At 40.9% G+C, this 16,376-nt stretch overlaps 8 protein-coding genes across 8 annotated transcripts; 5 read left to right on the top strand and 3 right to left on the bottom strand.

Moving 5' to 3' along the window:
- Positions 1–226: 226 nt before the first annotated feature.
- PICMEDRAFT_14558 (hypothetical protein) lies at positions 227–2,910 on the top strand. The gene has a single exon (XM_019160432.1). The coding sequence runs from the start codon at positions 260–262 to the stop codon at positions 2,834–2,836; it is 2,577 nt and encodes an 858-aa protein (XP_019020182.1). The 5' UTR covers positions 227–259; the 3' UTR covers positions 2,837–2,910.
- A 162-nt stretch (positions 2,911–3,072) lies between these two features.
- On the top strand, positions 3,073–5,239 carry PICMEDRAFT_14557 (hypothetical protein). The gene has a single exon (XM_019160431.1). It carries the CDS (start codon positions 3,116–3,118, stop codon positions 5,126–5,128), a length of 2,013 nt encoding a protein of 670 aa, XP_019020181.1. The 5' UTR covers positions 3,073–3,115; the 3' UTR covers positions 5,129–5,239.
- A 147-nt stretch (positions 5,240–5,386) lies between these two features.
- PICMEDRAFT_14556 (hypothetical protein) lies at positions 5,387–8,736 on the top strand. Its single transcript, XM_019160430.1, has one exon. The coding sequence runs from the start codon at positions 5,488–5,490 to the stop codon at positions 8,518–8,520; it is 3,033 nt and encodes a 1,010-aa protein (XP_019020180.1). The 5' UTR covers positions 5,387–5,487; the 3' UTR covers positions 8,521–8,736.
- A 158-nt stretch (positions 8,737–8,894) lies between these two features.
- Positions 8,895–10,671, bottom strand: PICMEDRAFT_14553 (hypothetical protein). The gene has a single exon (XM_019160428.1). It carries the CDS (start codon positions 10,223–10,225, stop codon positions 9,077–9,079), a length of 1,149 nt encoding a protein of 382 aa, XP_019020179.1. The 5' UTR covers positions 10,226–10,671; the 3' UTR covers positions 8,895–9,076.
- PICMEDRAFT_91429 (hypothetical protein) lies at positions 10,532–11,419 on the bottom strand. The gene has a single exon (XM_019165069.1). It carries the CDS (start codon positions 11,099–11,101, stop codon positions 10,838–10,840), a length of 264 nt encoding a protein of 87 aa, XP_019020177.1. The 5' UTR covers positions 11,102–11,419; the 3' UTR covers positions 10,532–10,837.
- PICMEDRAFT_14551 (hypothetical protein) lies at positions 10,648–11,340 on the top strand. Its single transcript, XM_019160427.1, has one exon. It carries the CDS (start codon positions 11,100–11,102, stop codon positions 11,274–11,276), a length of 177 nt encoding a protein of 58 aa, XP_019020178.1. The 5' UTR covers positions 10,648–11,099; the 3' UTR covers positions 11,277–11,340.
- Positions 11,420–11,667: 248 nt separating the features above from the next.
- Positions 11,668–13,414, top strand: PICMEDRAFT_75668 (hypothetical protein; the record flags this gene model as incomplete). Its single annotated transcript, XM_019164940.1, has 1 exon — positions 11,668–13,414. The coding sequence occupies exon 1, from the start codon at positions 11,738–11,740 to the stop codon at positions 13,412–13,414; it is 1,677 nt and encodes a 558-aa protein (XP_019020176.1). The 5' UTR covers positions 11,668–11,737.
- Positions 13,415–13,612: 198 nt separating this feature from the next.
- On the bottom strand, positions 13,613–16,219 carry PICMEDRAFT_14550 (hypothetical protein). The gene has a single exon (XM_019160426.1). The coding sequence runs from the start codon at positions 16,173–16,175 to the stop codon at positions 13,794–13,796; it is 2,382 nt and encodes a 793-aa protein (XP_019020175.1). The 5' UTR covers positions 16,176–16,219; the 3' UTR covers positions 13,613–13,793.
- Between the last annotated feature and the right edge of the window lie 157 nt (positions 16,220–16,376).

Raw genomic sequence — 16,376 nt, 5'->3', positions numbered from 1 at the left:
ACGAGTGATTGAACATAAAGTATCTGCAGCCGACGTTAGCACTTTTTGTCCTCTCAAACAGCACCTCCTTTACGGCTTGTCAAATTCATGCTACCGTAACTGGTCCGCGAAATTTCGTCACTACGGCATCGGGAGAAGCCTCCACCATCGTTTGAGTATTTTGTGTACACTGTTTGTAAGGCTTTTTAGTTATTGTTACCTCTAGTAAATAGTTAAGCTTTAGCCATAAATATTCACATCAATTGATTATTCGTGAACCATGGATCCATGGAGTACTTTGGGAGCGGCAGCGTCGTTTCTTTCTACAAAGGATATCACTTACTCCCAAGTCCTAGCAGCGCAAAAAGCCCTGAAATTACTGGCGGACAACAAAGACACAGTGAAACCAATAGTAGAGCTATGCCTTGCATGTACCACTAACGATGTATACACAATTAAAGAACTCTTAACAGAAAACAAAAAACTTCTGAACACAGTTGACAGTAAAGGCTTGACTCCGTTAATCTACTCCATTTGCTTTCACAACAAAGAGTGCGTAGAGTTATTGCTAACTTTCAATGTCGATTGTAACGAACCAGATAACTTAGTGGGATGGACTCCTGTGATGTGGGCAACCCATCTTGACTACGAAGACTTAATAGAAAGGTTGATATCCTTCAATGCTGATCCTATGAAGAGAGTGGGTAAAAGCATGAAAAACGCCATGGATCTGGTGAAGCCAAACTCAAAATCTTACGAGTACTACAAAATTCACGGGTATATGAAAAATAAATTAACCCAAGATGCTACCCATGGATCCGATTTTTACAAAAGTGATGTACTTCTTCCAACTGAAAATAATTATAACCTTTCAGCAACCGACTTGAGCAAATTGTCACTTGGTGAGAAAAATCGTGATGGCAACTTTGTGGATGATGAAGATATTATGTTAGATGAGAACTTTGATAAAATGACCTTCAATTTCAACATTGTGCAAAGCAAACAGTATTTTAAGTTCACCGATGACAGCATTCGTGGAATAATGGATTACGTTTTTAAACTGCCTGGGAAATATCATACCAAGCCCTTATATCCTTCATCCGTCATATTTCAGTGTTTACGATATGCAGAACACAAACTCCAGAGTGAGGGACTGGTTAAGAATTTGATTGATTTATATCTTACAAGAATTAGGAACATTACCGACACTAAAAGTGGTGTGGTTCAATTCTTTGGCCAAAAAGAGAAGAAAGAAAGGGAGAAAATGAAAAAGAAAGAGAAAGATAAAACACCAGATCCACCTGCTGTAGATATTGTTACCATTGGGTATTGGATTTCTGCCCTGAATCATCTATACTATTTCTTGATTCGTGATAGCGCGTGCAACTTCTTAACAAAATATCCTTCAATCTTGCAAGAAATCATCTCGTGTCTTCAGTCACTTATATCAAAATTGGCGTTCACTCTTGATGCCAGATTGGAGCCGCTGTTGGAGCCATGTATCCTAGAATACAACAGTGTCCCAGATTTCGAAGTGATCTACAAGAACGATTGGAGAATATTTAAAAACAAGTCAAAAAGCAACAAAAAGACCTCTTATGAGGAGATAATTGATATGTTATACCCACCATCATATTCCGAGCAGATGAAACCCTCACCTTTGAGAGTGATTCAAACTCTTGGTGCTTTACTTTATGTTTTAGAACTCTTTTACATTAATGATACAATAAAGCAACAATGTCTCAGTGCCGTTCTCTATTACATCGGAAGCCATCTATTCAACAAAGTGGTGTCTACTAAAAAATATTGCTCAAGAGTCAAGGCTATGGAAATTCGTTTAAATTTATCTTATATCCAAGACTGGCTCCGTGCCAACAATCTACAACCTTTTATTGCAGAAGATGCTGACTCTTCCACACTATCAACTTGGAAAGAGGATGGTTTTCCAGATAATGTCGTTGCTAAGCCAAACGGATATTTAACAAATGTTTGTCGATATGAGGGAGATAAGAGAAATCCTATGGATTCTGCTTATTATTTGAATCCATTGTTCAAAATTGGCCAGTATTCGTTACAACCTATAGTTGAATTGGCCGAATGGCTTCAGGTTATGACAGGAATCGGAGACTTAGAGGGATTACAGGATATAATTAACAAGTTTGAGGTTATTGCTTCTTCAACAATGGTTCAATGTATACGGAATTACCACTACGAAGTTGATGAAAAAAAATTCTCTAAAACGTTGAAGAAATGGCTGAAAGAAAATTCTCACAATGAAGGGGATGAAGTTACGGCCAAAGGAATGTTCTACAAAGGCGATACATACCTGGAAATGAATTGTGGACAGGCTTTTCCCGTTACTCTACCTCGATTGGTACAGCTATTGCACCAGTATGGTGCGGATTTTAAACATGTTGATAACCGAAAATTAATAGCTTATCAGCCGAACATTCCTTTAGATATGAGAGATGAGTTAGAAACAATTGTAGATGAAAGCAACGAGGAACACGAGTACAGTGAAGGAAATTGGAACAACCACGACAATAAGGATTACGAAACTGAAAACGATCATGAAGAAGAAGAAGAAGAAGGAGGAAAAGAAAATGGACAGCTCTCCGAAGACGATATAGGTGGAAATATACTTTTTGGTGACAGGGAAAACGCAGCAGCCCCGAATACTGAAAATAGCGTGTGGAGTAATCCTGGTACTAATGTTGCAAATATAGACTCCACTACTAACGAAGAACATGCAACCGAACGTGGAGGAAAGGAAACCAGTGATCTTTTCAGGGAGCTAAGCATGCCTACTACCGTTGCTAGAAAGACCTGGCAGGATGACGGGAATCCTTGGGCCTGATTATATGTAAAGTAAGTAGACAATGAAGTATGTTTAAATACATTTATACAGAATTTATATTTCTTAATAGAAGTCTATTATAAAATTGTAGTAGCCAAGTTGATAATGAATATTGTGGGGTAGCATTTGTATGGGAAAAATAAAAATTGTGAGGAGCGCCATGTTTTTATTTTATCAAGAAACAAGCTTGGAGCCGGCTTTTAGTCGGTGTTGCTGCCTGTCTGCTTCCAATTGGAGATCCCGTCACCAAGTATATCAAAGTAGGAAACACATCTGAAAATGCAACAGAACATGGAAGATTCTTCAGTGTATTCAATGCAGAACGATTCGACAATGATGTCAGTTAAGCTTGCGCCGTCTGAGCCTAGCGAAAACATCACGGGTCTAAACTTTGCCAATTTCAATCAGGATTATTCATGCATTTCTGTCGGTTATGAGAATGGGTTCAGGGTTTACAACTGCGATCCATTTACTCAATGCTATGAACATTTGGATGGACCTATAGGCATTGTTGAAATGCTTTTTTGCTCTTCCTTGCTCGCTATCGTTGGTACTGGTGAGCAAGCCTCTCTGTCTCCACGTCGGCTAAAAATCATAAACACCAAACGCCATACTACAATATGTGAGTTAACTTTTCCAACTTCAATTCTTTCTATACGGATGAACCGGGAGAGACTCATTGTACTTCTCGAAGAAATCATTTACATTTATGATATTACCAATATGAGATTATTGCATACAGTGGAAATTCCGCCGAACCCAATGGGGTTAGTGGCATTGAGTATAAATTCAGATAACAATTATCTCGCATACCCTTCGCCACAAAAGGTAACTAAACTGAATGGTTCAAACAGTGTTCCAAATGGGCCGGGGGTCGATGTTACTGGGATCAATGGACAACACCCATCCGCTTCAAATGCTTCACATTTGCCAAATACTGGCGTAAATTCCCATGACGATTTAGCTGGCTTACATGATACTAGTGTTACACAAAGCATACGCAATGGTGATGTTATAATTTTTGATTGCAAATCATTGCAGCCGATCACAGTTATTGATGCGCACAAAACTCAGTTATCAACTATGGCGTTCAGCCAAGACGGAACTTTACTTGCCACTGCAAGTGATAAGGGAACAATTGTACGCGTTTTTTCTGTTGAGAGAGGAGTGAAACTGTATCAATTCCGTAGGGGTACATATAATACTAAAATATATTCACTTGCATTCAGTCCAAGGAATATGTTTTTGGTTGCCAGCAGTGCAACAGGGACAGTTCATGTTTTCCGTCTCGGTGAGGAGGAGGCTAAGAATACTGTTGTCAAGAGTACAAGATCTTCTGGATGGCTCAATCAAAGAAAAAATGAAAATGATCGAAATCTGGAAGTTACCAGACAAAACGAACTAGATAGATTGAAAAACCACCAAGCTGAGATGGATACTGTAGACGACTTTGAGCTCACTAATGATGAAGATCAAACAGAAGTAGATGTTGCAGACTTTCAAAGGTTAGGAATACACTCGGATTCTGAAGACGACATTGATTCATCAGATGACGACGACGACGATGATGAAGAAGACGAAGACGAAGACGAAGAAGAAGGAGAAGGAAGGCACGAGTTGGTTAATAATGTTGATGATAATGTGGTAGAGAGTGCTGCAGTTGGAAAGACTATGAGAGGAACAGAAGAAGACTTTGAGAACGTCGATGTTTTACGTCCTTTACCATCGGAATTGACTAACAATACACAATCGGGAGCGATCTCTATCTTTTCTTCTTCTTCTGGAGGAAGCACCTCCGGCAAAGCTCAACCAATAGTAGACAGCAATCGACGATCTGTGGCAAGAATGTTTCGTCGAACTTCTCAAAGCCTAGGACGGAAAGCCGCAGAGAAAATGGGAACGTATCTACCTCCTAGATTTTCTTCAATCTTGGAGCCGAACAGGCACTTTGCATCTTTCAAGGTTCCTACGAGCAAAGAGAACATGTCCATTGTTGGCGTGATTGAACTTAATGTCGACAGTTCTATAGATGCGAATGACGAACTATCAATCCAGTCTCATACAGGACATACTCTTCATGATGATAGCTCAAGTACGCACAGTCTGAATAGTGGAGTCAGCGGCCTTAGTAACGGAAGCCGAGGCAACAGTAGGAGCAACAGTCGTTTTTCGAAAAAGAAAGCTGTGCATATTCTTGTTGTGTCTGCTGACGGCATTTTCTACACATATGGCCTAAATCCAGAAAGAGGCGGAGATTGTGTGCTACTGATGCAAAGATCTCTGATCGAGTAAATAGTTATCGTTGCTAGTAGAAGTGTATTGGCCCTTTACATAAAGGTATTTAGTTATACTCATGTGTCAATATATTTGAGTTCACGTATAATATAGTCTGTCATATGTCAGGTTAAGTTCACCAAAATAGTCGGTGGCCGCGTCACGTGCTGCTGATTATTGCTAGCCTTTTTTCCGGAAAAACTTCTTGGGCGAATTAGAGCGGCAAGAGCTCGGGCCAGGACAATGCTGGAGTCATTCTGGAGCTGCATGATCGGTTCATTTGCTCATGAAGAGAAGCGTATTATATTCCTGTTAAACTATTAGGACTATACCTTGAAGTAAGTGCCAATAACTATATAACGCGGTTAGACAAAGCCATGCCTAAAGCAAAGAAGACTAAACTTCCACTTTTTGATATAAGAGTTCATGCTGTTGATAAGGACACAATTTTATTGAAGGGTGCTCCAACAGAGGCTTCTCCGACAATGTTGTCGGGAGTCATAGCCCTGTCAGCCACTGAACCTCTTCAAGTCAAGAGAATGAAACTAAAGTTGTATGCTACTTTGAGCTTTCGTTGGGAGGAAAAGTATCATAACCCCAAGGGCCAAGTATTTTCCCATCCCTATAAATTCACCAAAATGGTTTATTGTTTTGACTGGGACCCCATCAATCTAGAACGTTTTCTTCATACTCATGATCCGCTTCATTCGTCATTTATGGCGTCACGAAATACATCCTCCAACAGTTTAGAAAATTTAAATCAGAATATAGGCTTCACAACCGGGACGCTAACAAGATCCAACCCTGGTTCAGCGTCAAATTTGCGGAGAATCGATTCCAATGCAACTCTGAACTCAAAGGAGTCCACTACCTCAGTAAGTGGTTTAGCCGCTCAACAAAAGCAAGGCCAAAAGAACAGCCATCAACCGAGCAGCCACACTCGTACTAAATCTGCGTCGAGTTTGTCTGCAATCAATCTGTCTTCGTTGACATCACTGGGGAATTCGAGCTCCAGCGACCTTGTTACTTTGGAGCCAGGGAATTATGAGTTTCCATTTCAGGTAATTTTGGATGGATCTATTCCAGAGAGTATTATAGGCCATCCTTGCTGCTCCTTGATTTACAGGCTACAATGCTCCATTGAAAGAGGAAGATTTTCCACACCCATCCATAGCAGAAAATTACTACACGTTGTCAGAACATTGTCCCCCGATAATGCAGAGTTATCCGAAACAATTGCAGTTGATAACACTTGGCCAGAGAAAATTGATTACTCTATAAGCGTCCCTACCAAAGCAATTGCTATCGGCTCGACCTGCCAAATTTTTTTGGATATGGCACCATTATGTAAAGGACTAAAGTTGGGATCAATTAAAATCAAATTACTCGAATACGCTAGCTTTTCCACTGCCACAGGTCAACATACGGAAGAAAGAACGCTGACCACTAAACATATTCCTAAAATAGTTTCAAATTCAGATGGAGTGGATATATGGTCAGATGAGGCTCCAACAGACGAAGAAGGAGTATTTTATAGAGGCCACAATATTGTTTTATCACAAGATAAATGGAATGTGAAAACTTCGATTCAATTACCACCCTCTTTGGAAAAAATGACACAAGATTTAGACATTTCAAGTATGTGCAAAGTTAGACACAAGCTAAAGTTTTCTGTGGGATTAATCAACCCCGATGGGCACGTAAGTGAACTGCGTGCTACCTTGCCTGTCACCTTATTTATCAGTCCTTTTGTTCCAATTAAGGTGAAAACTATTGAGGCATATGATGATCCTTTTTTACATTCTGTGTTTGAAGACGCATCAAATAATCTACAAAGCGACAACATCATATTTCAGCATGAGGATGTTAACTCAAAGGCTTTGTATCAAAGACTTCATCAAAATGATACACTGGAAACCAATGCAGAAAATTTGGTGCCTACACCCAACATGAATACTCAAGATTTAATGGCGCCACCAAATTATGATGATCGTATCTATGACCGTGTCTACGACCTGGATTCCCATTTGGATCAGTTAGATGATCCTATCACAGCTAATGATGATGGAAGTACCGGATTACCAAGTAGCCAAATTAGCTCAACTCCGCAGACCAGAAAAAGCAATGTCATCAACAATGTGAACGCAGATGTAAACTTCGATGTGGCAGATAAAGGCGCAGAGAATGAAGATAGTAGAGGGCAAGGGAATGGAGGGATAGAAAAAGGAGACCAAGAAGAAGAAGAAGAAGAAGAGGAGGAGGAGGAGGAGGAGGAGGAAGACGAAGATGGAGAAGTCGATGATACAGTAAACTCGTCTGACTTCGATCCATTTGCAGACAATACTGAGGAAAAAGTTCAGAAGAAGTATTTGAGGAAGTACAAAAAGCCTGTTTTTAGTATTGCTGGGGACGATGATGACGAAAATCCAGATATTTTGGATCCTTTTGATACGACTCCAAATCTTTCCCCATACCACCCCGAAATACACGGTCGGCAAGAAAACGTTATTCCTGGTCCTGCTTTTGATTCAGGCGAACGAATGCCTATCAGCCAATTCCCATCTTCAAACCATTTAATATCTCCAGGAGCATTGTCGCCAGTGCAACATTTATCTCGTGCCACTTCATTTATTGGGGATACAACCGGATCGTTGCCTCTTTCATCTTCTATGTCTAGTATGAGTCACAGCAGTACCATGGATGGGAAGGTGTTAAAAGAAATGTTCAATCCACCATCTTATGAAATTGCCATCCATTCCAATGCTAGCTTAAAAGATCTCACTCCTGTCTATGATCCTCCACCAAATGATTTGCGATCAAACTTGCATATAATAGATTCCAGATTACGCAACCTCAGATTGACAGGTTTGGATCAGCATCCACACCAGCACCGACACCAGCAATCAGCTCCATCAATGTCCAACAATTCAAAATCTACCACTGCCCTGAATCTTGCAAACAAGAGACAAAGTTATGGACTTACTTTGCTTTCCCACGGACATTATCAATCAAATACACCACCGACACTTTCGAGAAACGTCTCAAACAATTCTCTTTTATCAAAAATGATGTCCAAGACCGGTACCAGTGTAGAGGATCATATGATCCAACATACCATAAGAACCACCATACCACGGTTTGAATTAGGTTCCCCAGGAAATCGCAGTGTGGTGAGTACTCCGGGAGTAATGCCAGACGGCTATTTCTCTTCACAAGACAGCTCTTCTTATTTCAGCGCTGCTAATTCAAGTCCTAACCCAAACTCAAATAATGTAGCTATGGGGCTAATGATCAGCCAACCAAAGGCTGCACATGTTTTAGGAGATACTACGGTTGACATGATGAACGAAAACCAACTAAGCAAATCTTCCACTGGCCTTCATATTAATCTCCGTCCTCATTTTTCATGAGATCATTGCTTGGATATTTATAGAGACATGTATTTTGCACGTAGAAAGACAAGTATAGATGGAACAAAATCTTTGAGTCTTGACGTTGATGAACGGTCATCAACAAAAAAATCCCCGAGAATTGCTATGCTGCTCGGAGTACGGAGGCAAGCATTACTCGAGACCAGGCGGAAAACACTACTCTTGTTATGTTCTTGAGCAAACAAGGCGGTGCCGGCTATTTTTTTTTGGTAAATAGCTTTAAGTGTATCCGAACCACTTGATAGCTTGAAAAAATAATGATACATTGCGTCGAATTGAGTCAAGAGCGCATATCATCATCATTTAACGTTGGAAAACTAATGCGAGACTCGACTCGCTTACTGGTGACAAATCACGGTCTATCTTTTTACTGAATATGAGGTTATTACATGAATTTTTTTTATTTATAAAGGACACTAAAGTTTTAGTGTTTACCAGGAATAATTGTTTATGAGTTGAGGTTGTGCCGGAAAGCAAATGCGACAGTGTTATGTGAAGTTTTTGGCAATATGGCGGCATGGGAAGCCACAATTAATCAGATTTCTGAGATAGTATGCTGCAGATTCACAACCACCGATGGTGAAGGGGACCCGAAAATGCACCACGCCAAGATCCCGAGGCCAACCAGCAGGATTGATAAGTAACCAAATCTAACCAAAATATAGATTGGCAGATAGACGCAGACACCGAAGAAGATGTTGAGGACATGGAATATGATTGCAAAAAGGATATTCGATGGAGTTTCGAGACTCCAATTGTCAAGATCTGCCGAAACAACCCCTTGGTTGTCTCTAACTCTTTTTGGAACCTTTTTTCGAGATGAGTAATCATGTTTGTGATTGCCATGTTTGTGACTATGGTGGGTATGACGGGAACCATGGGTTGTACTTTTGGCACGTAGCAGAGAAGTTGACTGGCGAAGACTATTTTCTGGGGCCAGAGTTTCGGGATCTACATATGTGTTCAGAGATATTGCACTTCTGGAGAGACGCTCCGGGTAAATCGATCCATAGATACTATTCTTGGTCTTATTAGTGTAGGTATTGCTGGAGATACTGTGAATGCTGTATGGGGGTATAAGAGTTTTTTCCGAGTCGAGTATCATGGATGTTGGTCTTGAATTTGAATAGAGTGAAGAGTCCGAGGTCACCCTTTTCGAGCCTGATCTGATCTTTGATTTGTTGAGCTGGTAAGAAGCAATGTCAAAAGAGAGTCTATTAGATGCCGGATTGAAGTTGGAGTTACTAGCAGATGGAGGGGAAGCGGTTCTTTTGGGTATTTTGATCAGAGTCCCTAGATTGTCAAGGGATCTTCGACTTTTGGTAGAATCTGATTCGTAGAAAATGTTCTCCTTGTTATTAGGATTGTTGGTGTAACCCTGAAGATTCTGTGTGCTACGGGAGCGGTTGAAATTGTAGTAGGGTATGTCGACAGAGAGTTCTTTGACTTCTATGGGGGATAAGTCAAACGAGACCGAATGTGTGTTTCTTGGAAAATTGGGGAATGTAGGAGAAGAGGTGCCTATTGGGGAGTAACAGTTGTAGTCCAGGGTTTCATTTTCGTTTCCGTAGCGGCTTGTGTTGTAGGCATAACGGGCCGGTTCTTCGGTCTTCTTTTCGTGTTTTGACAGCTTTCGTTTGAGTTTTTGACTCTTCTTTCTGATGAGAGTGAAAGGACCTGTCATTACCGCTAGAGGTTGTGTGATGGTCCGATCCAGCTGTGCCGTATTATGTTCCAGCGTCTTCTTCTGACAAACGGAACGAAAGGAGTGAGGGAGCGAAGAAGTAGAAGGAAACGGCAAAGAGGGAAAGGGATAGGGGCAGGGATAGGGAAAAAGAGAGCAAAGAATAAAGAGAGAGAAAGTACAGACAAGTCGAACGACAAAGACCGGGCGAAACGAAGGACCAGAAGGGCACAAGAGAAGTAGCGACAGAGTGTGTGTGAGTGAGGTTGTAGCTGAGGTAAGAAAAGAGAACCGGACAGTCTATACGAACTTGCCAGGAGGTGTACGACGAGGGACAAAGGCCGGAAAAAAAGGGGATAAACACCCCAAGATCCGAAGCAAAATATCGGCTTCTGCAGACGGCCGACGGCCGACACGCCAGGTCTCTGCCGCCATGTATACACCCCCGTCCGCGGACCCCAAACACAGCTGTGACGTCCACGCACGCTGTCACACGTCCACCACTGCCGTTCAGAGAGTAGCCTGTTTGGCATGGTCGTCCCGTTTGCGTCTGTGTGTCTCCAAACCTCGGGGCCTCGGGGCCACGAGACACGTCAACCGGTAACGGCAACGTCAACACCGGCGGCACGCGAGGCTGCGGCACGCGCGTCCAGGCGATCTGCCCGTTTCGGGAGACACTGACAGAGCAGATGGCGTGTCGCGCGTGGGAGCGTGGACTCTTTTTGCCCGATCCAGACCGAGAGCAAAACGAAGCCTGCGGGGCGACACGGGACGAGACGCTGTTTCAGGTATTGCCGGCGGGAGAGAGCGAAACCAATGATGAGACTGTTTCAAGCCAGAACTGAGAGAGGGTACCTGTTTCAAAAAGGGCAACATGAATCTGTGCCTCCTCTTCTTTGCGGTTCTGCACAAGTACACACAGCGGTCGCTCTGTGTGTTGAAACGAGTAACATCTGTTTCTTCCTCTGCTTTTCTGCTTTTCCATTCTTGTGCTCTTCTGCTCTCCGTATGCTCTTCTGCTCTCCGTATGATCCGAATGCTACTTCTGTAACCCCCTCGCCAGCCTCTCCACTGTAGTGCCAGCACATGATGGGTCCGAGGAGCTCACCTCGGCCATTTTTGGCACGTGATGTGACCTGTGTGGTTTGTGACCCGTGACAAGGGTTCGTACGGGCGGCGGCCAGCGGATATATCATGTTAATCCTAACAGGGAAACTGATTTGATTTTCAACATGAATTTGCCGTATTTTGCGTGGCCCCTTTTCTCGCTGCGTCGCTTGCTCGGAAAGAAGGCCAAACCCGCTGAGCATTTCCCCCCACAGTGGCATGGGGAGCAGAATGGCAGCAACAACACAGTTGACGCTCAGCTCAGTTAAAGAAGCACTGCTTTCCCCCTTTTTCTTCTGCCTTTTGCCCTCCTGCCCTTGCCCTGCTGCTGCTGCTGCTGTTGCTTTGCTTCCTTCTCTGTACTTTGCACTTTCTTGCTCTGTTCTCATCTGCCCTTTTTTCTAGATGGACAGCTCCCTCTTAATCGCTTCATCTTCAGAAACTACACACAGTTTGAGTGCTCGGTCGTCTTTGGCAAATTCTTTGTACCAGGGAAGTTATGATCCCTACAAGGCTATAAACTCCAATAATAGCTTCACCACGTCTCCAACAACGACCAAGAAAAACAGTGTCGGCAGCGTTAACAGCGCATCGTTTTATAACTTTAACAGCAACAGCAACACCCAGCCTAACTGGAACACCAACAACACCAATAACAACTCAGAGAGCACTATCAAAGCTTCTGCTATTTTGGAAGCCTCGCCAACAACTGCTACGTCCGTCACGAACTCAATCAACAGCCTCCCGCACAATATGGATATTTGGAACTCTGCTTCTGGTCTTACCGCCGATTCGGCTTTGCACTTAAACTTGAACTCCAACCCTAACTCCAACCCAAATTCGAACCCCACCTCGAACTCGACCTCAAATTTGACCAAAAACTACGACCCTGTTTACTCACTCAACACAGATTCAAGCAGTTTATATAAGCCAAACTATTCCAACGTTGAAATGGACCCTTTGGCCTACCAGATGCTGCAATTATCAACGAAAGATTCAATCTCTCAGCTGACGACCCCTTCATTGATCCAAAACACATATTTTGGGAATTCAAATGTCAACTACAACCGTCAACTAAAGGAGAGCAAGAATCAGCTTTTCAACAACAATAGCAACAGTAACAGCAATAACAACAATAACAACAACAATAATAATAATTCTGACAGTACCAACAACGAGAATTCGAACCTTGCTGATAACAATTGGTCAAACACCAATTCTGAAAACGCTAATAACACTTACAATAATTTTCTTCTTCAGCAAAAACATCAGAACTCGTTTTCCAACCAGTACACTTATAAGCCTCCCAAACAACAAATGCAAGCTTCAAATTTGATTCATCCTCAGTCTCAAAACATGAACATGAACATGAGTATGGACACGAACTATGATCAGACCAAACAGAATCAAAGCTATATTCATTCTCAATCACATGGTCATTTCAACTCAGACTATAACAACAGCAATAGCAACAGCAATAATAGTAGTAACAATACCGCAACTAACAATAATATTAACATGGATAATAAAGCTTACAATATTTACGATTCAAGAGTATTAAAAATGAACCAATCAAAGTCAAGTGATATTGATCCCCCAGAGATTGAAAACTATAAAACAAAGATTCAACTCAAGGACATTATAATTTCCAAACTTGAACTGGAACTGGAAAAGTTGAAGGACTTTCAAAATACGATTTTAAAAACTCAAAACGAATCAAGTAATAGCTTTGAAATCCCTAAGAACCATGAAGAGTTGTATCATAAATTGGTTGAAAAAGTCCGCTCAACCGAAGCAGAATTAGAAGATACAAAAACAAGATTAGAGTCTCTAATTACTGCCATCTCAATGAATTCAACTTCTTCAAGCTTCAAAAGTGGTAGATATGATGAGGAAGAAATTTCCCATAAAATCATTTCAAAGCTTAAAATGTTGACCGAAGAAAATGATGAATTATCAAGAATGGTTAGTTATGGTAAGTCAAAGGAAAAAGACATTGAAATAGCGTTGTTAAGAAAACAAAATAACGATTTATTAGAAAAAGTGTCAAAATTAGAAGCAAAATTAAATGACAAGAAATAATTTGCTTCCAATTACTCATTAATATATCCTTTCCTTTTATCTATTAGAAATCATTATTATTATGTTTACTTGCATATCTATTTACGTATTGATTCTTTTCCCCAAATTTCTTATACAATTTTTGACTAACCTTTTTTGTTTATCTCTTTGATCACACTGACTTTCCACGATATTTTGCTTTTACTTGCCAAAAAACTCTCTTTTTGGATTTTTGAATTATTTATATATATTTACCCATTGCTAAACACGAGAAGAATTTTCCTATTAAGCACTTCAACCCTTGCTTTTCATCAGGCATGCATATCTATTTACATATCTATACAATATATAATAAGTGAGTTTCATCAATCAGTACCATTTTATTTTTCCTCCTCTTCACTTAAATCCTTTTGTAAACGTACAAATAGCCAGTGGTTTCAATCTCCTTGATATTATCAGCAATTGCTAGAACAACTTTTTCATCATTGAAAAGCACCCATTTAGCTTCACCATCAACGATTTTCTTGACAAACGCAACGTAATGTCCTGAATGTACAGATGTACCTTTATGACAAACAACACCCACCAATTCATACTTGAGCCTTGACTTGTCAAATGAACTTTCCAATTCCTTCACCAAGAGTTCTGTGTCTTTTTCAGCTGAACCAATAGCTGCTGCTTCAAGGACACCATCATCATCAGGGTTACTAAACAACCACTCCACAGCAGCCTCTACGTTACGATTGTTCAAAACAAGAGCCTTCGTGGAAATCTGCTCTCCAAACCCCATGCTTGTCAATGAGGCCAGTTTTTCTGCATCAACAGAAACACTCGAGGCACCACTACCTCCAATTTCTGGAGCCTTAAAAGGCTCATCAATCTGTGGATCTTCCATATGCTCAAACAACCAATTCATAGCTGCCTCTGCACCATTGTTCCCGGTTGCATATAAGGCATGCTTTGCCCTATTCTCCGTGAACCCCATTTCAAACAAGTTATTTAATGCTTGAGTATCAAACTCGGGCTCAGAGGCCTTGTTATCATCTTCTCGAACATCTGTTGCATCTTCAGGAAGCTCCTCCTCGCCTGGTAGTAAACCTGTACGCTGATATTTTCGTAGATCTAGTAGCTCTTCAAACTTGACCGGGACATTGACCTTTGTAGGAACCCAATTCTCCAAAATTATACGCTGTGGATTAACTACAAAATATTCAGGCGTAGTCTTAAGTCTTTCCTCTCTAGTAGCAACTTGTTTACCACCACATTTTGGACAAGAGTATTCGAAAACCTCAGGTGAATTCCACTTATCCATGCTCTCACCCATTGAAGTTTCTTTGAAAATTTTGTTTCCTTCTGCATCTTTTTCAACAAAATTTACATTCAATGGAATGCTCATATTGTCGGTGACTTCCTTCTTAATCCTAACTCCTTGACAAGTATTACACTTGATTTTACTTTCAAGAATAAATTTCAGTGCATTAGTTGGCGAATCTTCTAACTGTCCAAACACTTTTTTCTTTTCCAATTTATCAATCAAGTATGTCCAAAACTCAAAAGAGTCTTGTTGAAGCATGGTGCTAAATTCCGGGTGACCCTCACCAATCAATGTTTTGAAGCCTGATGGCTTCAAACCACGTTGATACTTTGTTGTTTCTGAAGTTGTCATATCAGGAACAGAATATCTTCCTGATAATAACCCATCACCCAATTTGTACATTTGTGTCTCCAGATCTTCATATGGTTTTAAATTACCTAGGATTTTATCCAACGGAACACCGTTAGGGATAAAAAATGCTTTTTGGAATGAGTCAATGCTGAACAGTAACTGTAGAGCTGAAGCCAAGTAACATGAATTACCTAAATTTTTGAACCCAGTTAACCCCTTGCCAAATACAGGTTTCAATTCTTCACCTCCATCACTACCCATTTTGAAATCCCACTGAATGTTCTGTTCTATTTGCAACTCTGTCAATGACTTCTCGGTTCTCACAAAATTTGTTATATTAATCCCAAAGGTTTTCAACAACGCTCCTAAATTTGGAACCTTCACTTCATCGTCACAAGAGTAACAGTAACAATCAGCAATGTCCGAAGATAGCGAGCCTAACTTCACTGCTACAGCATGGTCTGGGTATTCATTTTTGTGCGCCATTGCATGCGAATTTCCGGGCACACCACCGAACTGGTTCCTTCCACATCCAAGGTTTCCACAATGTAAACAAATCCACAAATTTTCAGTCAAATCGCAATTGGTACATTTTTTCAACTGTAATCCTGGAATTGGCTCCTGCACAATTGCCAAAGAATGTTTACAAGGTTTAATCTCTTGTTCCCAAGACATTATTTCTTCTTTCTTCGCAGAAGAGGTGGCAGTTATGATCGCATTTGCCGCTTGGGAAACCTTGATTGGTAATTCTTTATTAGGATACTCCACAGACTTGTTTAGCTTTTGGTCGTATATGGAGTACTTTGAGTCGAACAACTCAGATTCTGAGGCTTCTTTAACTTCAAGCTTAATCATCTTATATGGCTGTTCCTCATTTTTTTGAACTTTTCTTATCTTCCGGTAATTCAAAAATAAATCATGATCATAAAACTCACTATGCATCTGAGTGTAGTTAATCTCACCTCTGGAGAATGCTTGATGGCAAGTCATACAAATGTCCAAGCCCACTGGATCGAGTGCAGTATCGAAAGAGAACATACAATCATCTTTGAAAATCTTGGATGAGGACGTTGGAACCACAATGGAATCCAACTTTATAGGAAACTCTTCATCCATTATATTGTTTCGTTTATGCTACGCTATTTTGAAAGAGAGTAGTGTGAACTACTAATGGGAAGATGCCATCAAAAAAGAAGTAATTCTGTTCATCGCAGATTCATGATGGCAATTGCAGTCTATCACTACCACATATAGTGGTGGAGCGAGCATTAGCATAATTTTTTTGGGCTACTTCTCTATTGCCTATTGAGAGCTGCG

Source organism: Pichia membranifaciens, assembly GCF_001661235.1.
Source record: "Pichia membranifaciens NRRL Y-2026 unplaced genomic scaffold PICMEscaffold_1, whole genome shotgun sequence".
NCBI classification, from domain to species: Eukaryota; Fungi; Ascomycota; class Pichiomycetes; order Pichiales; family Pichiaceae; genus Pichia; species Pichia membranifaciens.
The sequence above is the reverse complement of the archived record's forward strand: the minus strand, read 5'-3'. Positions and strand labels throughout refer to the sequence as shown.